Raw genomic sequence first — 26,044 nt, 5'->3', positions numbered from 1 at the left:
GGCAACATACAAATATCCCTGGTCCTCCATGCCCTGTCTTTCTCACCTCCTCTTCCCAGTACTCATTGTTGCATCTTTATTTCTTATATACATTTCTAGTGGGTCTCCATACTTTAATTATACGCCCTATCAGTAAAATATTTTTCAGCACATATTGTCAATATATTTTTGTTCATTTGTTTATGTGTTATATACATGTACTACTACGGCAATATACTGTTCACATTATAAGACAATGTAAAGAGGATCTAAATAGTAAATAATATGTTTAATTCAAAAAAATTTATTTATTTATTTTGAGACAGGGTCTCACTTTGTCGCTCAGGCTGGAACGCAGTGGCATGATCACAGCTCACTGCAGCTCTGACCTCCTGGGCTCAAATGATCCTCCCACCTCAGCCTTCCAAGTAGCTGGGACTACAGGTGTGTGCCGCAAGCCCAGCTAATTTTTCTTTATTTTTTGTAGAGATTAGGGTCTTGCCATGTTGCTCAGGGTGGTCTGGAACTCCTGGTCTCAAGCAATCCGCCTGCCTCAGCTGCCAAAAGTGCTAGGGTTATAGCCATAAGCCACCATGCCCCACCAAAAAATTTATTAATACTATATTACCTAATGAATGTATACAAATCCATATTTAAAATAGTCTTGATAATTTTGAATTTAAGGGGCTTTGTTAGATCTCATTAGATTGTTAGTGATTTTCTTTTTTGCACTAAAATGTAGCTGTTGAAGTGCTTATGCTAAAAAAGCGGATGATGTGTTTGCCTTGCCATTTTCTCTTTGTTAATGTGTGCTTTTATTATTAGTATTAGCCTTAGGGCCTAGAGTTCTTTGTAATCTTTTTAAGCTAGATTGAGCGTTAATTTAGTTAAAATCATATAATCTGTAATTCCACTTAACCCAGCACATTTGAACTGCACAGCTTTGTCACATGACAGCTGCAGAAGTAGGAGTGCGGGTGCCACTGTTAACCCTTTGACTTTATGACATTTTTTTCTCTTACCTCAGGGTAGCTTCTCCAGTCTGTGAGGGAGGCACTGTTAATTCAGATAGTAAATATTATTATAACTTAATTGTTTTACTTGTCGGACAAAATATAAACAGAAATTCTCATACTTTCTGTCCACATCTTTGTGGACCTTCTCGTACAGTTCCTTTGCTACAGCTTAGCCAGCCCACTGTTGCACATCACTTGTATGACTCAGTCTCTTGCAAATTGTTTTCCTTATTAATGCTATCGTTAGACTGTATTCTTACTATGATCAGTGATTTCCATGTTGCCAAATTTAATTGACTTTTTTCAGTTGGTTTTTACCATTCGGTAGTCTTTTTTCTTTTAAGCTCAAATTTTTGTTAATAGCCTTGGAACAAATACATTAATATTTCCTTATAGTCGTATAGTATTATACAGTTTTGAAAGAACTTTCACATATACCAGTCGAACCCTTACAACAGCCCTGTGAGGTAGGCAGGGTAGGTGTTATTTTCCTACTACTATTGAGAGCAAAGCTAAGAGGTGAAGTAAGGTCACACAGTTGGTGAATGATGGAGCTAGGACTAGAACCTAGGCCTTTTGACTTGCTGCCTCCCTGAGAACATTCAAGTAATGATATCCTATGCTATATAACAAATATTTATCTCCTATGAAGTTGATCAGGTCTATTTTTATACATTTTACCTGTTTTTCTATTACCTTTCCCTAATATCAAAAAACTCTAAAACTGATGAGACATTTGAGACATTTCTTCTCTGTTACTGGACTTTTTCTTAGATATATCAAGCACTAGCCTAAGATGAAACTTCTGTTTTGAGGATCCTTGGCTATAAATTCTAAATTATGATATGAACATTTATTTTACAAAAGTCTGCAAATATATGTTGAACTTAAGAAAAACAAAACAGGTCTGTTTATATTCTCGAAAGCTTTCCATCTTTCCCAATATGACTTTAAGATGTGTATAAGAGGAAAACAGGGAAAGTGTTCAGCAATATTACAGTATTATTGGGAAACCAATGCAGAGTGCACATAAATGCAAGTCACATCACGCCACACTAGTTTGTTTTCTTTGTTGGCCTTTTAGAGGATGGAGAACCATTAGTGTCTTACTTTCAGGTTTGATCCCATCTTATATGTGATATCCTCAGCAACTAGCTAAAAATGTGATCTGAATTATACCAATTGGAGGACTCAAGCAGCAGTGATCAAAACATACATGTATGTGGTTTGGTTTTGCCTAGGTCCAGTGTAATTACTTATCAAAACAAATTTTAACCTATAGCATCTCTGTTAAATTTAGAAATGTGAAATATGGTAGAGTTATCAACTTGGAATATAAGACTAAAACTGTAACTGACCCAAAACTACCTGTCAAAAGCACAGAAAGCTCAACAGGCATAAAAACTAAGGAGTAAAACCCAACTGTTCTGACATAGAGTGAAAAACAGGAAATGCAAACCATCAGGTTAAAGTGAATCACAAAACATTAGGCATGTAGAGAACGTTTTAAAAATATGAAAATGACACTGAGCTGTATTACCAGGAATGATATTTTTAAAATTCCAGGTATGGCCTTTTACATTTAAGAACAATGGAGAGAAACAAACCTATAGGGTAGGTGCAGAAAATGAATGGGATTTAGAAAGGGAGTTCAGTTGGGGAATTAAGGAAGGCCAAGAAACAAATACATTCAAAATGGATTTAGAATCTCTCCTCTAAATCCACTCTTTCCAAAAATGTTTCCTAAATTGAGAGATTTGGTAAAAATAAAAAAGCTAGTGACAACAAAAGTGGCTATATTACCTTATAAAATAAAGTAGTATTTAAATGTAGATTAGAAATCATGCTGTAAAAGATAAATCTGCTGAGCAGGCTGTAGAACCTAAAACTTAGGTGCTGCTGTCAGTGATAAAAGGCAGAAAAGTGTCTCAAAAACAGAATTGCCATATAAGGACTCAACATTAATGAAACTATTAAGAAACAAGTACTTAACTGTTTGTAATTGAAGCCTAATGAAAAGCACATTTTGTATGTTTACTAAAGAGATCTAACAGTTTTAACTAATATGAAAAATACTGCAGTCTTTTAAGGTAAAACGAGAAGATCTAGAATATTCTAGTTCAGTATATTGGGCTCAAAACCAGCTTTCCTTTTGAAATGCATCTAGACTAGACTATAATTCCTTACATAGTATCATTGTCGTCATCATCTTCATGTTTTTCTCTTCAGTGGGTTTGCTTCATTGGCTGTGTTCTATGACGAAACCATGTTGATGGGAATAAGAATATTTTTGGGCCCAATCATTGAGGGATTAGTTGGAACATTTTGAACTGCAGTTGTTGCAGGAACTGGTTTGACAGGTGTGGACCGAGAAGGTGGAATCTGCACTGTTAAATCTTTGGCTTGTCACTGACATTGGAATTGAAACTTTATTTGGGACAGACACTGTTCGCGGGGTCACTATAGTAGGAGTGGTAGGTTTTCTACTAACAGCACCAACAGTCAATCGTAGAACTAGCCTCCCTTGGTTAGGTCCCTTTTTAATTAAGGACTTCAGCCTATAGTTTGGAGCTGTTAAGCAGTATCTGTCAGGTGGGAGTCTAGGTCCTGCATATGGCTTAATCAGTGGCAAAGGGGTTTGATTTTTCTGCCTTGCAATATCCAGTAAGAAACCTCTTGGGGGAAGAGAGGTAAAAGATCAGCACGACACTGGATTGCCAGTCTCACATCATCTGCATCAACATTAGGTTTCTTAGCATGGCTCGAATAAATTTTTGCATCATCCAGAATTGTAGTCACATTTCGGAAAGCAAATTCCAAAATTTGATTTATAACCTTTGGTTTGTAGTCTGTGATTCCCATATCCTTCGAAATCTGTGCCATCACCAAGGCATCCCTAGGAGCGTTCTTGGGAAGTGCCATCTTGCCCAATTCCATGTTATCCAGCCACTCGTTATCCAGAGAGAGAGCCTATTGGTAGTCTTTAACTTAGTTGGTCATTTCATGGTTTTTCTCCTGCTGCAAGTGGTTCAAGTGCTGACCCAGTTGCTCTTATCAAAAAAAAAAAAAAAAACCACATGAGTCATCTCTAATGTGTTCTTTTCCTTTTCCAAATACTCTTGACTTCATAGTACAGTCACCAAAACTTATTGATTTTATTTCCTAAGTTCTTTTCATATCCATTCGCTTTTTTTTTTTCCTAACAGTTGTAAAACTACCCTAATTTAAGCCACCAGCTCTCTTGGAGTTCTGCAGTAGTCCCCCATGGGGTCTTCTGATGCCTGCTTTCTCTGCATAGTGGCTAAAGTGATGTTCTGAAAACAGATCAGATCGTTTTACTCTTCTTGCTTAAGTCTCTTTAATGACTTATCATTGCAGTGAAAAGCGACCAGAAAGATCTTTATCTCTCCACTGCTTTCCCCTTAGTTCTCTGGGTACTAAACACTGATCTCTCTGATCCTTCAAAATATGCTAAGCAATCCCCAGCTACCTTTGTGCTGTTCCTTCTGACAGGAATGGTCTTTTCCTTCCCTTTTTGTTAGCTTCTTCTCATCCTTCCTATTGTGCCACAAAAAAGTTCAGGTTCAAGGACCTTGTTGTAAAGTCTCATTTTATGCTATATATTTGCTTAATAATATTTATCCCTATGATTAACTTTTAACCGTTATATCTCCAGCACCTAGCAAATAAAGGATAAAATTTGAGTAAATGAACATTATCAGTATTTGCTTGTTTTTGTATCCATAGACTACTTGCTTTTTGAGGGTAATGTCCATATCTATTTTGGTCTCCATTATTTTTCCAGTATCTAACACATTCACACACAGACAAATATTTTTGAGTTACTGTGGTGGGTCTGTCATTATTTGTTGAATACCTTTTCCCTATAGACCTTAAATTGATCATGTCTGTCTTGTGCACCCATTCCAGTGCTTAATACAGTGCCTGACATGTAAGTATTTGGTAATGGTTTTTTGTTGTTGCTATGGACCTGTCTCTACTTTGCAATATGCACATTTAACCCATTCACATTTATTCTAATTGCTAATATGTTTAAACTTATTTCTGATATCTTATTTTGTGTTGTCTATGTTCTTGCTTTTTTTTCTTTTCTCCCTGTTTTGTTTAGATCAAGTTTTTTTTCTATAATAGGTTTATTCCTTTAAGAGTTAGGAAGTTAAATATAATCTTTTTAGTCTTTTAATTATTGACCTGAAATCTGTAATGCAAGTTTTTAATTTTATATTTTTCTACCAACATCTTCCCATAAGACAAGAACCTCTGTTCTGCTCCCTTCCTTGCTACCTTTCCTATGAAAAAATTGAGATTTTGCTTTCCAATTGTGATTATCTATACCAATCGAAACTTGTACTGGTGCTTTTATTTAGATCCTACTCCCAAGTATGTATTTATTTTTAAAAATTTATGTAAGCTATATATTTTTTTGGCTATAATAACTTTCCTAATAATTCTTTTAGATAGGATTTGAGAGTGATATACTTTCTGTATTGTTACATATCAGAAAATGTATTTATTTTGCCCCTGTACATGATTAGTTTAACTGGGAATGAATTCTGTGTTCCTAATCATTTCCCCTCAGATTTTCAAAAAAAATTGCTTCATTGTTTCCAATGAAATATCTGACATCAAATAATTTTTTCTTTGCGTGTAATGTTTCTTCTTGCTTGAAGACTCTTAGGATTTTGTTTTTAGCCTTGCTATTGTAAAATGTCATCATTATATGCTTAGCATTTGTTTTTGTTTTGTTTTCCATACATACTAGCTCTTCAGCTATGAGAAATTTATTTCTGTTATTTTTTTGAGCAGTTGCCTTCTTCCATTGTTTTTACTGTCTTTCTGGAATTTCCCTTAACTGGATGTGAGAAGTTTTGGATTTATCCTCAATGTCTGTTTGTTCTTTTTATCCTCATTCTCAGAAAATGCCTTTGGTTACTAATTGACTGATCACTCTTTAGCCATGTTTATTCTACCGTTTGACACCATCTATGCTTTCTTCTTTATTTTATATTATTTATTTTATATTACTTATAAATTTATTTTTGAGACTACATTGCCCAGGCTGGGTGCAGTAGGGCAGTCACAGCTCACTGTAGCCTTGACCTCCTGGGCTCAAACGAGCTACCCACCTTAGCCTCCTGAGTAGCTGGGACTACAGGCACACAACACTATGCCTGACTACTTAATTTTTTTTTTTTTTTTTTAAGAGATAGGATTTTGCTCTATTACCCAGGTTGGCCTAGAACTCCCTACTCAAGTAATCCTTCCATCTTGGCCTCCTAAAGTGCCTGGCTTCTTTATTTTAATGTTTAAATTTTTATATCTAGCCAGGCGTGGTGGCTTATGCCTGTAATCCCAGCACTTTGGGAGGCTGAGGCGGGCGGATCACAAGGTCAGGAGTTCGAGACCAGCCTGGCCAATATGGTGAAACCCCATCTCTACTAAAAATACAAAAATTAGCTGGGCATGGGGGTGGCACCTGTGCTCCCAGCTACTCAGAAAGCTGAGGGAGGAGAATCACTTGAACCCAGGAGGCAGAGGTTGCAGCGAGCCAGGATCTCACCACTGCACTCCAGCCTGGGCAACACAGTGAGACTCTGTCTCAAAAAAATAATAATAATAAATAAATAAAATTTTTATGTCCAAGATCTATAGTTGAGTCTTTCTCTGAATATAGTGTACTATTGAAACTTTTAAAAGTTTTTTCTGTATTTGCTGTCATTGCTACAGGATGAGTTCTTCTCATACTGATTCTCATGCATGTCCCCCACAGTTGTTGTAGATCCATATGTATTTGAGAGGTCCTGCCAGCTTGTCTGTGAATACTGCATTTGCTTCTAACAGCTGTGGAGAAGGGCAGTACATGTTGCACAATGGGATGTGCCAGTGGCAACAGTTCTGAGCTTGGTTACTCCCCTTTCCTTTTGTGACTCTTAAGTATGCACACTTACTGCTCAGAGGCAGACCTCTTTGTTGATGAGGTGACAAGGAGGGAGAAGCCGAGATAATTAGTTGTTCCTCTAGAGTCCAACCACTCTTCCTAATGCTTGCTCTGAGGACACTTCCTGTTCTGTAGATCCTATGGCTTCTCTGCCCTTGGGATTATTTTGGAAACTTTTTTTACTTCTCATCACCATCCTCTCTGGAGGTTTCTTCCTTTAGTCCTTTCATATTTGCCTTTTCTCTTTCAGGAACTTCTCAAAATTCCTGGTTCTTTAAGAGCACACCTCTTTTGCTGCTGCTGTACATTACAGGGATTTAAAGTGGAAGGGGCCATTAGATGCATAGATCAGAGCTCTGTATTGATCCATGCTTGTATTCAAGAATTCCGCATATCCTTATTTAAATATATCCTTAATAGTATATACAAAAGGAAAAAAATAGATAGATCTTAGGCTCTGACACAAATGTGGCTGTCTCCTAATACTAATGTTATGAAGTTTATGGGTATAATTATTGTATTTAAGTGAATCCATACATTCCCTTCTATCTGTGAAATCATAAAACCACAGTTTTTTTATTATATATTATTTTTGTAGCATATAGTGAAAAGTTAATTTCAGTTTTTTTTTCCTATTAGGTTACTGCTGATTCAGCCATTCTAGAAGTTCTTCAGTCCAACATTCAGCATGTGCTGGTCTATGAAAATCCTGCTCTTCAGGAGAAAGCGTTGGCTTGTATTCCAGTCCAAGAACTAAAAAGGAAATCACAAGAAAAGTTATCCAGAGCTAGAAAATTGGATAAAGGTAGTAGCTTTACATAATCATTTATTGCTAAATGTAAATCATTGCTAAATAAACAGAAAATACTGAAATACAACTGACCCTTGAACAACATGGGTTTGAACTGCATGGGTCCACTTATATGTGGATTCTTTTAAACCAAATGTGGATTCACAGGATGCAAAACCCATATACGGAGGGTCAACTCTTTATATACATGGGTTCTGCAGGGCTGACTGTGAGACATGAGTATGTGTGGATTCTGGTGTAGGTGGGAGTCCTGGAACCAATCCCCAGCATATACCGAGGGACAGTTGTAGTGCCTTTTGCTCTTATACATTGTTTTACAGTGTTATAAATGCTTAACCTATTTCAATTTGAATTTTTAAGAAGTACAATAATAGTATAATTTTATTGCATATACCTCATGGGCACATATCACCTTTTTTTTCAATTTTTTAATTGAGGTAAAATACATATAACAAAATTTACCATCTTACCCATTTTTAAGTGTACATTTCAGTGTTATTAAATATAGTCATAATGTTGTTCAGCCATTACCACCATCTATAGCTTTTTTTATCTTGTAAAACTGAAACTATACTCATTAAATAATAATTCTTCCTCAGCTTCCAGCAACGACTATTCTACTTTGTCGCTGTGATTTTGACTATTCTATCTTATATAAGTGGAATCATACAGTTTTTGTCTTTTGGTGACTGGTTTATTTCACTTAGCATAATGAACCTCAGGGTTCATCCAGTGATAACGGTTTGGCTCTGTGTCCCCACCCAAATCTCACCTTGAATTGTAATCCTTATAATCCCCGTGTGTCAAGGGTGGGACCAGTTGGAGGTAATTGAATCATGGTGGTGGTTTCCCTGATGCTGCTCTCATAATAATGAATGAGTCCCAGGAGATCTGATGGTTTTATAAGCATCTGGCATTTCCCCTGCTTGCACTCATTCTCTCTCCTGCTGCCCTGTGAAAAGGTGCCTTCTGCCATGATTGTAAGTTTCAGGAGGCTTCCCCAGCCATGTGGAACTGTGAGTCAATTAAACCTCTTCTTTATAAATTACCCAGTTGCAGGTATTTCATCATAGCAGCATAACAACAAACTGGTACATCTAGGTTGTAACATATTGCAGAATTTCCTTCTTTTTTTTTGTTTTTTGGCAGTTTTTACAGTTTTATTTAAACACAAAACATGCACATGAGCTGTCTACTCATTTTCTTCGCTGTGCAGCCTGGCATTGGGGTTGGTGACTCTGATGGCCAGCTGGGTGGCTCTTTCCATGATGGCTTTGCAGTTCTTGGAGGAAACATTGTAAGCAATCTCAGCACAGTAAGTTTTGTTGCACATCAGCAGCACTTCAAGCTCCTTGACGTTGTGGACCAGGAACTTCTGGAAGCCACTGGGCAGCATGTGCTTTGTTTTTTTGTTGCTCCCATAACTAATGTTGGGCATCAAGATCTGGCCCTTGAACCTTCTATGAACCCTGTCGTCAATACCTCTGGGTTTCCACCAGTTACACTTAATTTTTGACATATCAGTCAGACTGGAGCCGGATGAACTTGGTTCTCTTTTTGATGATCTTGGGCTTCACAAGGGGTCTGAGGGCGGCCATGAGGCCGAAGAGGAGATGGCTGCCACCTCTGTAGGCAGTGCTGAGGAGGAGAGAGCTTCCTTCCTTTTTAAGGTGAATAATATCCTGTTTATGTATATATCACATTTTGCATATCCATTTATTCATTTATTCATGGATACTTGGGTTGTTTCAATATTTTGGCTATTGTGAATAATGTTGCTATGAACGTGGGTGTTTAAATACTTTAGTCTGAAATCCTGGTTTCAATTATTTTTGGTATACACCCAGAAGTGAAACTGCTGGATCTTATGGCAATTCTATTTTTAATTTTTTGAGGAACCACCATACTGTTTTCCACAGTGACTGTATCATTTTACATTCCTGCTAACAGTGCACAAGTGTTCTAATTTCCCCCGTTTTTACCAACACTTATTATTTTCTGATTTTTCAATAGTAGCTATGCTAATGGGGATGAAATGGTATGTCACTGTAGTTTTGATTTGCATTTTCCTAATTCATGATATTGAGCATTTTTTTCATGTGCTTATTGGTCATTTGAATATCTTCTTTGGAGAAATGTTTATGCAAGTCTTTTGAACATTCTTTTTAAAAACTTTTTTTTTTACCTGAATATGCATTTGCAGTTTAATCATTGGTATGTGAATATTTTTAGGTAAAGTAGAACTTTAGCCCACAGAATATATGATAGCGGCATTAGTGAATTTAAATTAGTGAATTTTAATGTGAATCTAACAGAAACCATATTCAGAATTAATCCATATGAATAGACCATTGACTCACTTTTATGAGTAGAGAGACATTATTTATGGATTAAGAGTAGGTTTTGGAGTCAACTGTCTTTGTATAAATTCAGCTCTGCTACTTCCTGTGCATCACTGAGCAAGTAATTTAATCTCTATGACTCAGTTTCTTCATGTAGAAATAAGAATGATAATTTTTAGAAATAAATGAAATAATACATGTAAAAGCTGGGCATGATGTACTGGATAATAGGAACTGAGGTAAACAGTCCGTTCATGTAAGGTTTTATGCTAATCTAGCTAGGAATTAATCTAACTAGAGTTGTTTTCATGTTTGCTTTAGCCGTAGGTATCAGAGGCTTCAAATTCCTCCAGTGTTCTTGTCGTCTCCCCCCCATTGTCTTTAGGCTTCCCTAAGAACTCCTCATTAGAGTCTGCATTTATCCTGCTTGGTGTTCGTTTAGTTGTAATCCATTGTTATTATACTGGAGCCCTATTGGTGTGATGGTAAGGTGTCAAGGAGAAGGTTCTATAATCTTTTGATTAAATCTCAGTATTTTAGTGGGCCTATATCTCTGGGCCTGTGCCTTGCACAAGTGTTTGTTAGCCTTTTTACCTCCATAGGTGAGACAGGAAGGCTACAAGGGGCTGGAGTCAGGGAAATATATGTCCTTCCCCCAGTTCAGAGAAGACTCTGGTAAAATATTTTTCCCTGGAGAGGCCTTAATTGTGAAGAACACTCTGGGTATACCTCACAATTCTTACTCTTCCCATCTTTTCTAGAGCCACAAAGGATTTTTCTTGGTTCTTCATTGTGAAAACCTGGTGGGCTTTCTGCAGACAAAATGCACAGAAGTGTGGGGACCTCTCCCAAGACTGAATTTCTTACTCCCAAGCTAGTCCATACTCAGCTTCCAGCAGTTTGTCAAAATTGCTATTTAAATGTCCTTACCAGTTTATGGCTCTAGTGACTTATTTTCCATGTAAGCAGATTTTGGCTGTGATTCTCTATATTTGTCTATCTTTTTGGATTTTGGGGTAATAGTTCACTCTGTGACCTCAGTTCTCTAATGGGTCCAAGAAAAGTCACTGATTTCAGTTGAGCTTTTTATTGTTTTAAAGGTGAGAGTATTGACCTCTGTTTGCTAGAAACTGGAAGATGAAACCAGAAATCCCTCTGAAGGCTTAACTATATGTGTCTCTTCCTTTTTTAACCATTTGATCAATTTTCACAAATGTCATTTATATATTTTGCTACCCTTTGTATTTTGGTAGTTTTTGTCTTTTTAAAAATATTACACTATGCCATTTTTAAATTTTTGATGACTGGCTTGGGCCTTAGATTTACTTCTGCTACAGGCCTGCTAACCTTAAGACAGTTGTTCTCTTCTTGTATTAACAGTTTTTTTCCTGTGTGTACAATAAGAATGTTTATTAATATGTGATTATACAGGCCCTGTCCAGCTTCAAAGTACTGTGGTCCTTTATATGATGACTTATAGAAATGCCTGTTTATCAGGTACTTACTGAACATGTTTTGTGTTTGAGTCATTGGGCTGGGCCCTGCAGGGGAGAGACAGGATAATAATATAGCCTTGCCTTAAGAAGCAGCTAAATAGAAGATGAGAATTCAGATATACAGATCAACTGAGTGTAAAGCAGAGTCCAACAAATGTAATGTATGAAGTATAATTTTTAAAACATTATGTTGTAGACCAGCTTGGCCAACATGGTGAAACCCCGTCTGTACTAAAAATACAAAAATTAGCCGGGCTAATTTGCAGTTGCAGATGCCCATAATCCCAGCTACTCGGGAGTCTGAGGCAGGAGAATCGCTTGAAACCGGAAGGCGGAGGTTGCAGTGAGTAGAGATTGCACCACTGCACTGCAGCCTGGGCAAAAGAGCGAAACTCCGTCTCAAAAAATAAAAAATAAAAAAAACCATTATGTTGCTAAATGAATAAACTTCAGTGAGAAATAGCATAGAGACAGAATGTTCCTGTTTGTGTCCATCATATTTCCTCTCTCTAGGCAAATAACAATCAGGAAATTGCTCAAGGAGCAAAAATCTACAGTAAAGAGCATGAGTTAGGTGAACGTTATGTTTATCCTGATGCATTTGTCCATCTGTCCTCACAGTGGGAATGGTCTTATCAGTGGACCAAGAATCCTTCAAGTCCATTAGCTAAGACTTAAAGTCCATTTCCCATAAAAATCTGCTGATGTTCCCTGCTAACATTTGCTCCAGCATTTTTTCTTTCTAATTATAAAGATAATACAGGGGTTGTAGAAAATTTGGAAAATAGGGAGAAGACAACCTATCAATAACTTCATCACATTGGAGTATGTGTATTTAAGATCTGTGTATATATTCTTTCACGCTTAAAAAGTTTTAATTAAAATAGGAAAGAAATGACACAGCAGATTAGTAGTGAAAATTATGAAAATCAGTAAAAGATTTTTTTTTTTTAAGGGCATGAAGGATGAGTGGGATTTATAAAATATGTCAAAATACATACTAAGGGATTGGGGATTTTCTTCCAAGTGTAGTGATCAACATGCATAGAGGCAGAGAAGGACAGGCTCTATTTGGGAACAATGAATAATACAGTTAGACTGTGTGTAGGGTAGGGTGTATATAAAGCAGTGGAAGATCAAGTAGGCTGAAACCATATTTTGGTTGACATTGAATTTCAGACAGAGCAGTGTATACTGAGTTCATTTTTAATGTTTTCAAAAAAATTAGTAAAATGAAACAAAGCATATTTCTAATAAGGTTTGAAATAGTAAAGACCAAAGAAATTCAAAGGAAACATGTCTTGGCCAAAAGACTAATGTTATATTGTGACTGTAATTGAACATATAGCAGAAATGTTACATAACCTTATTCATCAGAAAGCAGAAAATAATTTCTCAGGTGTTCTCGAATAGGTAATTCAGCAGGATTGACTATTGAAACTTTGAATGAGTGACATTAGACTGTATTTAAGGAAGATTAATCTAGTAATAACTTGTGAAATGAATTAAAATCAAAAGAGTACAAGGAGAGAAAAATTAAAACACAATAGTAATCTAATTTACATAAGAGGGATAAGAGGGTGAACAGAGGGTTGAGATTATAAGGGAGAAGATGGATGTGAAAGTTGTTGGGGTTATAGAATATGTGGAATTTGCAGTCGATAGGATAAGGCATCATGTATATATAAGGAAGATGTCTAAGATGACTGGGTAACTTTGAATCTAGGCAACTAGGAAATTAAAGGAGTCAGTAGAAACAGGTTTTAAAGGGAAAGGAAGAGTGAGTTGAGGTGCCTACTATCTGGACTGCCAAGTGAAAACACAGGCCTGGAAATTCGATAAGAAGTCAAGCCTTGAAATACACTTTAGGATGATAGGTAAAGCCATGCAGGTAAATGAGATTGCTAAAATTGAGAGGACAGGGTGGAGAGGTAGGATTACAGAGGTTCTAGAAAACAGTGTAGCACTAGCCATATATGGATATTTACATTTAAATTAAATGAGATGAAAAATCAAGTTCTTCAGTCACACTCAGCATATTTCAGCTACTCAGTAACCACAAGTTAGTGACAACCCTACTGGACAGTAGGAATAGGAATTATTTCCATTATTGCTGAAAATTCTATTGGATGGTGATATTTTAGAAACAGCAGGATATGGGAAGAGGAAGAGTAACAAGTGAAGGAAACTTATATAGTGAAATAAGTGGTATGGTAGGCATAATGAGTATATCAATTAGGATTAGGTTGTGCTATGAGTAAAATGACTGGTGGCTTAGAGATTATTTTCTCATGTAAGAAATTATGGAGGTAGTCAGTCTGGAGCTAATGGTGAGCTATCATCAAAGACCTAGGTGCCTTCTGTCTTTCGGCTCGGATGTACATGTTTTCCATCCTTCACATCACCTCGTAGTCCAAAATGGCTGCTGCAGCTCCAGCCACTACATTTCCAGACCAAACATCAGGAAGAAGAAACGGAGAAAAGGCATAAAGGTTTTATCTCTAATTTGAGCTTCTTCTCTTGAAGTAGTCTTCCTTGGAGTAACATGAAGCTTAGTCATTTAGCCACACTTAGCCGCAAGGGAAGTTGGGATCTGTAGTTTTTTAACTGGTGCATTGTCATCCCTCCAAAATTGAAATTCTATAAATGAGGAAGAAGTAGCAAGTGGATATTATATGGCCACCATCAGTCTCTGCCCCAGTGAGTGAATGGCACTGAGATGATGACGAAGCCCCCGCTGGCCAAATTGGTGATTTTCTTTCATTAGTGCGGTGGACTGTTTTTTCCTTTCCAGACAAAATCATATTCTGGGTCTATGGACTGGGGAAAGTGTTTTGGTTTGATGCAGAAATGGGGACCTTGTGGCACTGCCAAATGAGATAGAGAAGCATGGTTTGATAGCTTTGGCCTGGTAGACTGAAGGTTTGTCATGATTGCATGTTCCAGATACAGGTAAAACACCTTTTTGGAGGAGGAAGAACCCATTTTTGAAAAGTGGTAACAAAATATATCTTGGCCTACTAAATTGTATGTGAAGATATGAGATGGAGAACATGGATGAGGCTACCTCTACTGATGTTTTTACCCATTTTCTCATTCTCTTTTGTATATTGAAGTGGTTTTCAGAGAATGGAGTTAGGTCTAAACTTGTTGATTTTATTTTGTCACTGATAAGTTACTAGCAATCTACGTTTATATGGTATTTTTGAAGATGGTAACTTTAGAAATTTGAAGTCTTAATTATATTTTTGAAATAAACCCAGTATTCACAGAATTTAGCATCTAAATCAGGCTTCCCTTATCTCTGAGATTTCTGAGCTTTCATCATACAGGAATCTACTTTTATTTCTCTGAGCCCCTAGTTAAGGATATTGTTTAAATGAGGAACATTGACCCTTAATTGGGTGTTACTGTTTAATAGTCATACTTTCAGCTGGATTATACCTGGAGTATGTAACAGAAGTACAAATACTCTGTTTTCCTTTCCTTTCTTCTTGGTCTTGATAATGACTATTTGGTGAACAATTACAATTCTAAGTAATATTTTGAGGCATGTTTGTTCATTCCTTTCATCATTCAAATATTTATTAAGCATCTAGTGTATAGCAAGCAGAACACTAAGTGTTGGGGATATAGCAGTGAACAAAACTAAGTACCTGCCATTATGGGAAGAGACACACATACACACTAGTGAAAAGTGCTAGGAAGACCAATGGGAGAACAGAGTGAGTGACGACTAGTAAGATGCTGTTTGATACAAGATTTTCAGGGATGGCTTCTCTAAAAAGCAATGATTTCCCTTTTAGGTAGAAGGCATGAGCAACTGCAAAGGCCTCCTGAGGTGGGAGTGAGGTTGGCAAGTTTAAGAGATGGTGGGGAGAGCATGGTGGCTGTAGCCAGTGAACAAGACAGGAGGAGATAGGGTTTGACGTCAGAGAGGTAAGAGGGTATTTAAGTTTCCTGGGGCTACTATAACAAATTACCAGAAACTTGGTGAAATAAAAAGAAATTTATTCTTGAAGTTCCAGAAGGCAGAAATCCAAAATCATTATCACAGCGGGAAATCAAAGTATCCCCAGAGCCACGCTCCTTTTGGAGGGGAGAATCTGTTCTTTGCCTCTTCCAGCTTTTGGTTGCTGCTGGCAGTCCTTGGTTTGTGGCTGCAACAGTCTGGTCTTAAGGCCAGCATCTTCAAATCCCTGTCCCATCTTCACATTGCCTTCTCTGTGTGTAAAATCTCCATTTACTTGCTTTTTATGAGGTTAATTGTGATTGAATTTATCCACATATTCCAGGATAATCTCCCCATCTAGAGATCCTTAACTTTATAATATCTGCAAAGACCTTTTTTTTTTTTTTTTTTTTTTGCCACATAAGGTAACTACATTCATAGGCTACAGTGATTAGGACATGGATATCCTCTGAGGGCCATTTTTTAGCCTACAACAGGGAGCCAGCTGAAAGAACAAGAGTTGGGACTTTGAATTTTATTTTGAATGAGATGGAAACCCATTGGAGGGTTTTTTAAGTCACATAATCTGGCCTGTACTTTTAAAAAGATTACTCTAGCTGCTGCATGGTAGGCACTAGACTGAGAAGGAGAATGACAGTCCTCTGTATCTAAAACTTTGTTTTTAATGTAACTAATTCATGAATATCTTCCTGTTGGAAAGCTTTCATATTATATGGGAAACGCCAAACTCTCCCTGCCATTCAGTTCTGTTCCTTTTCATGTCTTGTCCTGGATATTTATACCTGTAAATAATTATCTATAAAAATAGTTTAAGTTGTGTGGGGTTTATTTAAAATTTATCATCTCATATATATTCAGCTCCTTGGTGTTTTTCATTTACAAATATGTATTGGACAGCTTTTTAACTCCATAGTGTTTGATTGTACATACACTATTATTTATACAATTCCCTATTGATGGACATAGAGGTTGTTTCCATTTTCTCTGTTCTAAATGCCACGACAGTGGAGATTCTTGTAAACCATGTCTCCTGGCACACATGCACAAGTATTTCTCTTGGATAGATACTGAAATGTCAAGTGTGTGTAATACTTTTATATTATAATGGATCCTGCCAAATTGCCTTCCAATTTATACTAGAAGTGTCTAAGAATATTTGTTTCCACTTAATAATGAAAGTATTGAATTTCTTTTATGGACTTTGTGAATTTTTCTAGTGGGTTTCTTAATGTTCTTACTGATTTATAGAAGTTCTTTATGTATTTAGAAATTTATCTTTTTGAGACAGAGTTTTGCTGTTGTCGCCCAGATTGGAGTGCAGTGGCGCGATCTGGGCTCGCTGCAACCTCCGCCTCCCAGGTTCAAGTGATTCTCCTGCCTCAGCTTCCTGAGTAGCTGGGATTACAGGTACCTGCCACCATGCCCGGCTAATTTTTTTTTTCTTTTGTATTTTTAGTAGAGACGGGGTTTCACCATGTTGGGCAGGCTGTTCTCCACCTCCTGACCTCAGGTGATCCTCCCACCTCAGCCTCCTAAAGTGCTGTGATTATAAGCGTGAGCCACCGTGCCCGGCCAGAAATTTATCTTTTCTTTGTTAGACATGTTACAAATTTTTCCTCCCAGAGTTCTTTAGTGTAGCTTTTGAAATTCAAAAGTTTTTATTTTTAATATAAGAAAATTTAATTTTTTTCATTATTGATTTTACAGTTTGTATCTTGCTTGCTTAAGACCTTCCTAACCCAAAGTCATAAACATAAACATACTTACCTATAAACTTCTATTATTTTATATTATTCCAGAGAAAGAGTTTTTTTTTAATGAACTATAGTAGGGATCTGATAGATAGCTATTTGTCCTAATATCATTTATTGAAACAGTCCATCCTGTTAGAGCTGCTTTAAAATGCTAACTTTATTAAATACTGTGCATTTGCTTAGAAATCTGTCTTTCAGAACTCTTGTTTCATTGATCTGTTTATTCTTCACTAATATCACAATGTTTTAAATATTAGAGTTTTATAATATGTCTTGATACATGGCAGGCAAATTTACCTTATGATTCTTATTCAAAGTTGTGTTGGCTATTTTGTGCATTTTCTCTTTCACATGGGATTTTGTAGTTAGCTTGTCAATTTTTTTTTTTTTTTTTTTTTTTAATGAGACAGAGTTTCACTCTGTCACTCAGGCTGGAGTGCAATGGCATGATTTTGGCTCACTGCAACCTCTGCATCCCAGGTTCAGGTGATTCTCCTGCCTCAGCCTCCCAAGTAGCTGGGATCACAGGCACCTACCACCAAACCCAGAAAATTTTTGTAGTTTTTAGTAGAGACGAAGTTTCACCATGTTGGCCAGGCTAGTCTCGAACTCCTGACCTCAGGTGATCTGCCTACCTTGGCCTCCCAAAGTGGTGGGATTAGAGGTGTGAGCCGCCACACCTGGCTAGCTTGTCAAATTTTATGAAAAAATATTTTATAATTTTAATTGGGATTGTATTAAATTATAGATTAATTTGTGGAAAGTTATCAGCTTTAGAAATATTGAGTTTTCCCTCCAGGAACATAAATATTTCTGGCCTTTTTACATTCTCTGTAGTTTTTTTTTCTGTAGTTTTTTATTTTGAAATACATCAAACATAAATACAAGAACAAAGTATAATATATCATATACCTATGACCAACATCAAGCTTTATTAGATTTTATCATTATGCTATATATGTCCTTCATATGTATGTTTTATTATCACTCTGTTTTAATCATAAAACATTAAAGATAGAGATGAGAACCCCCTATATATGTTTTCAAGATTGATTTTCCCTCTCCTTCCCTTCTTGCCAGAGATACCATGGTCTTGAATATGAACAAGAGAGATCTATTTATGGAAAAGTGGGTATATTATCTGTCATATTATAACTTACTAGGGTTGTTATATATACTAGAGATGTGGTTGTGTTTTTATGTGTTTGGGGATGAGTATCCATGGATGGATTATATTGTACAGTTGAAGCCCTAATAGAAAGGCTAATAGGATCATTTTTTAAATGTCTGGAATTCTGTGATTTCTGCCTTTTGTGATTGTTTCATGTTTACTTGTGTATATACCTGATAACAAATTCAATGTATCCCATTTTTAAATGTTTTTCAAAATCAAATTTATTTTTCTACCTCCCTTGTACTTCAGGATCAATTCCTAACTGACTATAGTTCCCTAAGAGGTCATTGTGTTCAGCTCACTTGTTAATGCATAATATCAGTTAGAGGATATAAAATGGTAAATGTTCTACTGTTTTTAATGTGCAGTTATATGTGTCATTGTATTTCAGCCTAGTGCATAATAAATGACAGTTTCTTCTTGCCTCTTATTAGTGAAAACCTTAAAATCATCTTATGTTTTCATATTTTTCTGGTTCGTATTTGAGAATAAATATGTTTGGATAGTTTAAATTTTGTCAGTTTTAGCTCTTACTTGGTTCTCCCTTAATTTCTCAGGTATCAATATAAGTGATGAGGATTTTCTTTTGCTGGAGCTTTTGCACTGGTTTAAGGAAGAATTTTTTCACTGGGTGAATAACGTTTTGTGCAGCAAATGTGGTGGACAGACTAGGTCTAGAGATAGATCATTACTGCCCAGTGATGATGAGCTGAAGTGGGGTGCAAAGGAAGTGGAAGATCATTACTGTGATGCCTGCCAGTTCAGCAATCGATTCCCAAGGTGGGTGCCCTGGATGGCAAAGTCAGAATAATCTCTTAATGAAATAGTTAGAAGAGAGTTTTTACTAAATGAACTTTTTAATATTTAATTATCAGAAATATATTCCTCTAAAACACAGTTGAGCAAACCGTGGCTGGCAGGCTAAATCCAGCTGACATCCTGTTTTTGTAAGTAAAGTTTTATTAGAACATAACCATGCTGATTTATTTGCTTATGGTCTGTTTTTATGCTGCAACAAGCAGAGTTGAATAATGGTGACAGAAATGATATGACCCACAAAGTCTGAAATATTCACCATCTGTCTTTTATAGGAAATTTGTTGACTCTTGTTCCAAAGTATAACTTGAGTATAGTCATAACATGTTTAATGCTATAAATCTTGTATTACTCTTTTTTAATTCCTAATTTTTAACTGTCTGATAGCTAACAATACTTATAATAATGCTGAGGTATACTTTTACCTTCCATATTATCATCGGATGATTATTTTAAACACATAATTGTATTCACTCTCACAATAATCAGCATTATTATTATCAGTCTTATTAGCAGAAGTTTGTTTTAGTTAGGTGCTTCCCCTGCCCTAGAACCTAACCTACTCCTCATATCTCTAAATTTTAAACTAAGGACATTTTAAATTTTAAATTAATTTCCATTCTTTAATTTATAAGCCTGTTTTCAGATTTTCTGAATTGGCAATGTTTATAAAGTCTGGTTGTATTATCAGTCAAGAAAAGATACCACGTTTTAAAAATATCTAATTTTTTTTAGCTTAGGGCATAGTTTCTAATCATGTGCTTGTTTTAACCTCTAGCTCTTCTCTATATGGGGAGGCTGAGGCAGGAGGATTGCTTGAACCTGGGAGGCAGAGGTTGCAGTGATCCAAGATTGTGCCACTGTGCTCCAGCCTGGGCGACAGAGTGAGACTTTGTCTCAAAAAAAAAAAAAAAATTTAATTACCTAAGTTATAAATTCATTTATTTAGCTTAAGAAATGCTTGGTTAAGCATTTGCTTAACAGACTTGTCATCGCAGAGCCCATTCATTTATGCCACTGTTTCCTTTCCTTCCAAAGCACGTGGCTGACCTCTCTGCTCAGCTGCAGCACTTTTCCTGCTCAGCTCTATCAGTTCAAAACCCATCTCAACACAAAATGCAAAATTTAGTGTTCTCAAATTGGTAATTTTATAATTGGAGTAACTTCTGAAAAGAATGTTACAAATAGATCCCAAAAAACAACTTCCAAATTAGCAGGCACCTTTAAATACTTCAAAAGAGTAAAATTTTAATCAAAATGATTATTAGAAAGAAAGATAATATTTTACATAAAATTGAATTAAACTAAGCTAAAATTTTTGTTGAGTAATTTGTTAAAGTTGTTTACCTTTTAAATACAGTGAGCTAGTTATACCACTTTAGTGCTAATGCTTTAGGCACATTGCCTAGAGAATTTGCTTGTCCAAATCTTACATTATTCAAAACACAGATCAAATAAAAGTTCTCCTCCCCAGCCACTTTCTGACCTGTTGTATTGTTTGATCACTAATCTGACCTGTTGTATTGTTTGATCACATTCTGCCATATATTTAAATTATTTGTGTTCATTCCTTTCCTCAGGATTGTGAACACCTTGAAAGCAGTACTACTGTTTAATTATTTTTTACCAAATGTTCTAACATTGTGCCTCATATATTCTAGATTTCTAAATAAATATTTAAAAACAAATTAAAGGCCGGGCGCAGTGGCTCACACCTGTAATCTCAGCACTTTGGGAGGCTGAGGCAGGCGGATCACGAGGTCAGGAGATCGAGACCATCCTGGCTAACATGGTGAAACCCCGTCTCTACTGAAAATACAAACAAAATTAGCCAGACCTGGTGGCATGCACCTGTAGTCCCAGCTACTCTGGAGGCTGAGGCAGGAGAATCACTTGAACCCGGGAGGCGGAGGTTGCAGTGAGCCGAGATCGCACCACTGCACTCCAGCCTGGGTGACAGAGCGAGATTCCGTCTCAAAAAAAAAAAAAAAAAAAAAAATTAAACATTTCTGTTTAGCATAGAGGTAATGTAAATTCTCTTAAAAATCTTGATTTTGATAATTTTTTTTTTCTTTTTAAACCAGATATAATAACCCTGAGAAACTTTTGGAAACAAGATGTGGACGGTGTGGCGAGTGGGCCAATTGTTTTACACTGTGCTGCCGAGCTGTAGGGTTTGAAGCTCGCTATGTTTGGGATTACACAGGTACAGAATGTGGAATGAGCAGAGGGTAGTAGGGCTTTGCAGGCTTGCAGGTTTGGGTTTACATTCTGAGTCAATGATTCTCTGTTACTTTTTGGCCTTGTCAGTCTGACCTTCCATTTGCCTTGTGTAAAACAGTAATAATACCAACCTTCCAGGTTTTTTGAAGGGATCACAAGAGTTTTGTAAAACACCTAGCACTGTGCCTGGTGCTTTGCACTATAAATATTCCTTTTTTTCCCCTTTATTTTTTTATTGATGCATAATAGATGTACATATTTGGGGGATACTTGTAATAATTTAATGCATTTATATAAATTCTACAGAGCAAATCAGTATTATTGGGATATCTGAGATCTTAAATATTTGTCTTTATGCTGGAAACATTTGAATTACTCTCTTCTAGCTATTATGAAATATGCAGTAGATTATTGTAAACTGTAAACACCCTACTGATCTATCAAACACTAGGTCTTATTTCTTTTATTAGCAATTTACCGTGGCATTTATAGTGATGCTGTTTATATATAGATAAAAACATGTAATAATGTGCCATAGAAATCTTCATTGCTATAGGGATTACTGTAAAAAATTTAGTAAACTATAAACTTAAAGCACAGTACACAGAAATAATAAAAGTCATGTGATATTTGTGTTGTCCCTATTTAGAAATGACTTGCGTGGTCTACATGTTAAAAAGTTGTTTTCCTTGTGTTTCCATTTTCTAAAGAATTAAATGAAACCTTCCATTAATAGTTAGTGTTCTCTTAAAATCAAATATAAAGCATGTATTGACCAGAGATTCTATTAGACTTCCTGCTGGTTCTGGGCCTTAAAGTCCAGAGAGAGAGACTGTAGTTTCAAAAGTGGCATTAACTCCTTCATGATGGTAAACTCAGGATGATATTTTTTATGCTGCTCTTTAATATGTCTACCTTCTTAAGAGTTCAGCGCACATTAAGCCTAAAACTGACCACGTTAAAGGAGATTGGAAAAACATTTTTAAGGATTTCAAAGAGATAGAAATTAATACAGGTATTCTAAAATCCTGTGTGCCACAAAATGCACTTATTAACTGAAATTCAGAATATTATGCATTACTTTATGATTCTTAGGAGTTTGTGTATAGTTATTGGAAGTCATTCTGATTTCATTGTCTTTTTTCCATTGCTCTCTTTTCTCTTACTTGAGTAGACCATGTCTGGACAGAAGTCTATTCTCCTTCTCAGCAGCGGTGGCTGCACTGTGATGCATGTGAAGATGTCTGTGACAAGCCACTCCTTTATGAAATAGGATGGGGCAAGAAGCTTTCCTATGTCATAGCATTTTCAAAAGATGAGGTAGGGCATAAAAGAAAAAAAATTTTTTCCAAAAGTAAAGTATATTTTTTTATCTTTTGACAGTTTTATGAATGTATAATTAACATACAATAACCTGCATATATTTAAATTGTACAGTTTGATAAGTTTTATTTGTATACACTGAAATCATCACTGCAAATCAGTATTCATTGTATGGATGTGCCATAGTTTACCATTTCACCTGTTGATGGCTATTTGGGTAGTTCCCAGTTTTTTTCACAATTTCAAATTAAGCTGCCATGAACATTCAGGCACACAAGTCTTTATATGGGCATATGCTGCCTTTTCTCTTTGCTTAATGCCTAGGAGTAGAATGGCTGCATTATATGGTAGATATACATACAACTTTTTAAGAAACCACTAAACTATTTTCCAGCGTGGTTGTGCCATTTTACATTTTCGCAAGCAGTATGTAAGTTTCTAGTTTCTCCATGTCCTTGCTAACATTTAGTATGCTCTGACTTTTTAATTTTATCCCCTTTAATAGGTATGTAGTGGCATTTCATTATGGTTTTTATTTGTACTTCCCTAATGACAAATAATACTGAGCATCTTTTTATGTGTTTGCTTACCATCCATATGTCCCCTTTGCCTATTTTTTTTTAATTGGGTATTGTGTTTTCTTACTGTTGGGTTTTGAGAGTTCTTTATATATTCTTATATAAGTCCATTATCAGATATGTGCTTTGCAAAGATTTTTCTCCCTATCTGTAGTTTGTCTTTTTATGCTCTTAATGACTTTTGAAGAGAAGAAACTGGTGTTCAGTTTACCAATTTGTTGTTTTATGGATTGTGCTTTTTGATGTTATATTTAAGAAATTTTGCCTAGCCCCTGGTCACAATGATTTTCTCCTATGTTTTGTTTTAGAAGTTTTGTATTTTTGGTTTTACACTTATGTCTGCGATCCATTTTGAGTTAATTTTTTTATATGATCCAAGGTGTATGAAGTTTTTTTTTAACATATGGATAATGAATTGTTCTAGCACCATTTATTGAAAAGATTATTTTTTCTCCATTGAATTGTCTTTCCACTTGTATCAAAAATCAGTTCTGTAATATAAATCTAATACAATAAAAATGGATAAAATTTTTATTTGTTGAATTTTGTGGAATCAGCTTTGCAGATAAATTTTAAAAAGGTAATGTTTTGAAATTTTCACTTTTTTATCATAGCATTTCTGGTTAAACTATCAACTGTTTAGGAATGAATAAGTGACGTATTCTCTTCCGTTTATTTTATAGTCTTTTAAGTTTTATTTTATTTTATTTTATTTTAATTTTTCGAGACAGTCTCACCCTCTTGCCCAGGCTGGAGTGCAGTTGCATGATCCCGGCTCACTGCAACCTCTGCCTCCCAGGTTCAAGCGATTCTCCTGCCTCAGCCTCCTGAGTAACTGGGATTACAAGCACATGCCACCACACCTGGCTAATTTTTTTTGTTTTTGTTTTTTTTAGTAGAGACGGGATTTCACCATGTTGGCCAGGCTGTTCTCCAACTCCTGACCTCAGGTGATCTGCTCACCTCAGCCTCCCAAAGTGCTGAGATTATAGGCATGAGCCACTGCACCAGGCCCCATGACTTTTAAATTTTAAACAGAGGATAGTATTCTAAAAATTGCATTTAAGGCTGGGCGTGGTGGCTCATGCTTATAATCCCAGCACTTTGGGAGGCCAAGGTGGGTGGATCACCTGAGGTCAGGAGTTCGAGACCAGCCTAGCCAACATGGTGAAACCCCGTCTCTATTTAAAACAATACAAAAATCAGCCAGGCGTGATGGTGCATGCCTGTAGTCCCAGCTACTCAGGAGGCTGAGATACGAGAATCTCTTGACCCTGGGAAGTGAGACTGCAGTGAGCTGAGATCACGCCACTACACTCTAGCCTGGACAACAGAGCGAGACTTCGTCTCCAAAAAAATGCATTTAAAAATTACATACATTCTAGGTATTTAGTAAATAAAGGTTGATGGTTGTAATCTTGTTAAGTATTTGTATTCTGTTATTTGTTTCAGGTAGTTGATGTCACTTGGCGATATTCCTGCAAACATGAAGAGGTGATTGCCAGAAGAACTAAGGTTAAAGAAGCATTACTTCGAGACACTATTAATGGGCTTAATAAGCAGGTATGGGGTGGCTATCTTTTTTGAAAGAACAGTTGACATTTTTTATGTAATCGAGAATAGCCATTTATTAGCCTATTGAAATTCTTCAAGTAGTAGCATTGTTTTATAAGCAAGAATATTTTAATATTCTTTTTGAATATTAAAGAATAAAAATATTCTTTTTGTTCATTGAAAATTTTGAGGACTCATTTTAAATATTATGAGTTATTTTGGATTAAACTGTCTCATCTCAAAGTTCTATGAAACAAAATTTCAATATTGGTAGTACCTGACAAAAAGTGTGTTGTCTTATTTATCAGTGTAACTGTGCCTTGGATATGACACAGACTCATATTTATGTATTATGTATGTACATACACACACACACACACACACACACACACGTCCATGTGAGGAAATTTCTGAAGCAAGGCACAGGAAGTTATTAACAATGACTACTTCTGAGAATAGGAACTGGAGTTCCAAGATGAAAGGTTCAATTTTTATTTTATACCCCTTTGATAGTATTGAAATTTTTAACTCTATCCATGTGGGTTTTTTTCATAAATTAAAAAATAAGCAGTGAATTTTGCTGTAGCAGGCAGTTAGAACAGGGCAGAGCACATTAATCCAATCAGTGATAATGATTCACTGATAATGAGGTTTCAGTCTATTTTAGAATCTGCACTTACTCCTAATGTGTAGCCCTTCAGAGATCTCTACCTGAAAACCTGGATTATTTGCTAGATCCCCTTGCATTAGAACACTCTGACCCTCAGTTTATTTTTACCCCAGCACTGTGATTCTGCTAAAAATTCTGCTTTGATTTTCAGCACTTTAGTCACTATTTTGTCCTTGGCTTCTCAGCCTCTTCTCATGCCACTTAATAATTGACAAATGACTGGAAGGAAAAAGAGGTGCAGTATGTGCCCTTCACCTCAATTCTTTTCTTCTCTTGGAATCTTGACTTCTCAAGTTCTGGCTGCCTTTACAGCTTTCTGTTGCACTCAAACAGGTGTTTATATGTGAGTGTTTTGTGTGTGTGTTTCCACTAGCTT

General features: G+C 36.1%; 2 protein-coding genes and 1 pseudogene across 5 annotated transcripts in view; 1 reads left to right on the top strand and 2 right to left on the bottom strand.

Annotated features, from left to right (window-relative positions):
- Positions 1-26,044, top strand: part of NGLY1 (N-glycanase 1) — a 64,298-nt gene that overhangs the window by 24,709 nt on the left and 13,545 nt on the right. For all 4 annotated transcript variants that reach the window (XM_004033756.5, XM_055383162.2, XM_063703662.1 and 1 more), the window contains exons 4-8: positions 7,594-7,759; positions 19,062-19,284; positions 21,405-21,526; positions 22,718-22,863; positions 24,897-25,007. In XM_004033756.5, coding sequence (XP_004033804.3) covers positions 7,594-7,759; positions 19,062-19,284; positions 21,405-21,526; positions 22,718-22,863; positions 24,897-25,007 — 768 coding nt within the window. The remainder of the gene's footprint in view (positions 1-7,593; positions 7,760-19,061; positions 19,285-21,404; positions 21,527-22,717; positions 22,864-24,896; positions 25,008-26,044) is intronic.
- LOC109026343 (transcription initiation factor TFIID subunit 9B-like) lies at positions 3,179-3,932 on the bottom strand (annotated as a pseudogene).
- Positions 8,958-9,365, bottom strand: LOC101130836 (large ribosomal subunit protein eL32-like). The gene is given in 2 exon segments (XM_055383164.2): positions 8,958-9,278; positions 9,280-9,365. Coding segments are annotated over 2 exon segments (405 nt in total). The 5' UTR covers positions 9,364-9,365.

This window comes from Gorilla gorilla, chromosome 2, assembly GCF_029281585.2.
Source record: "Gorilla gorilla gorilla isolate KB3781 chromosome 2, NHGRI_mGorGor1-v2.1_pri, whole genome shotgun sequence".
NCBI classification, from domain to species: Eukaryota; Metazoa; Chordata; class Mammalia; order Primates; family Hominidae; genus Gorilla; species Gorilla gorilla.
Note: the sequence above shows the minus strand (reverse complement) of the source record. Positions and strands in the feature narration are given on the sequence as shown.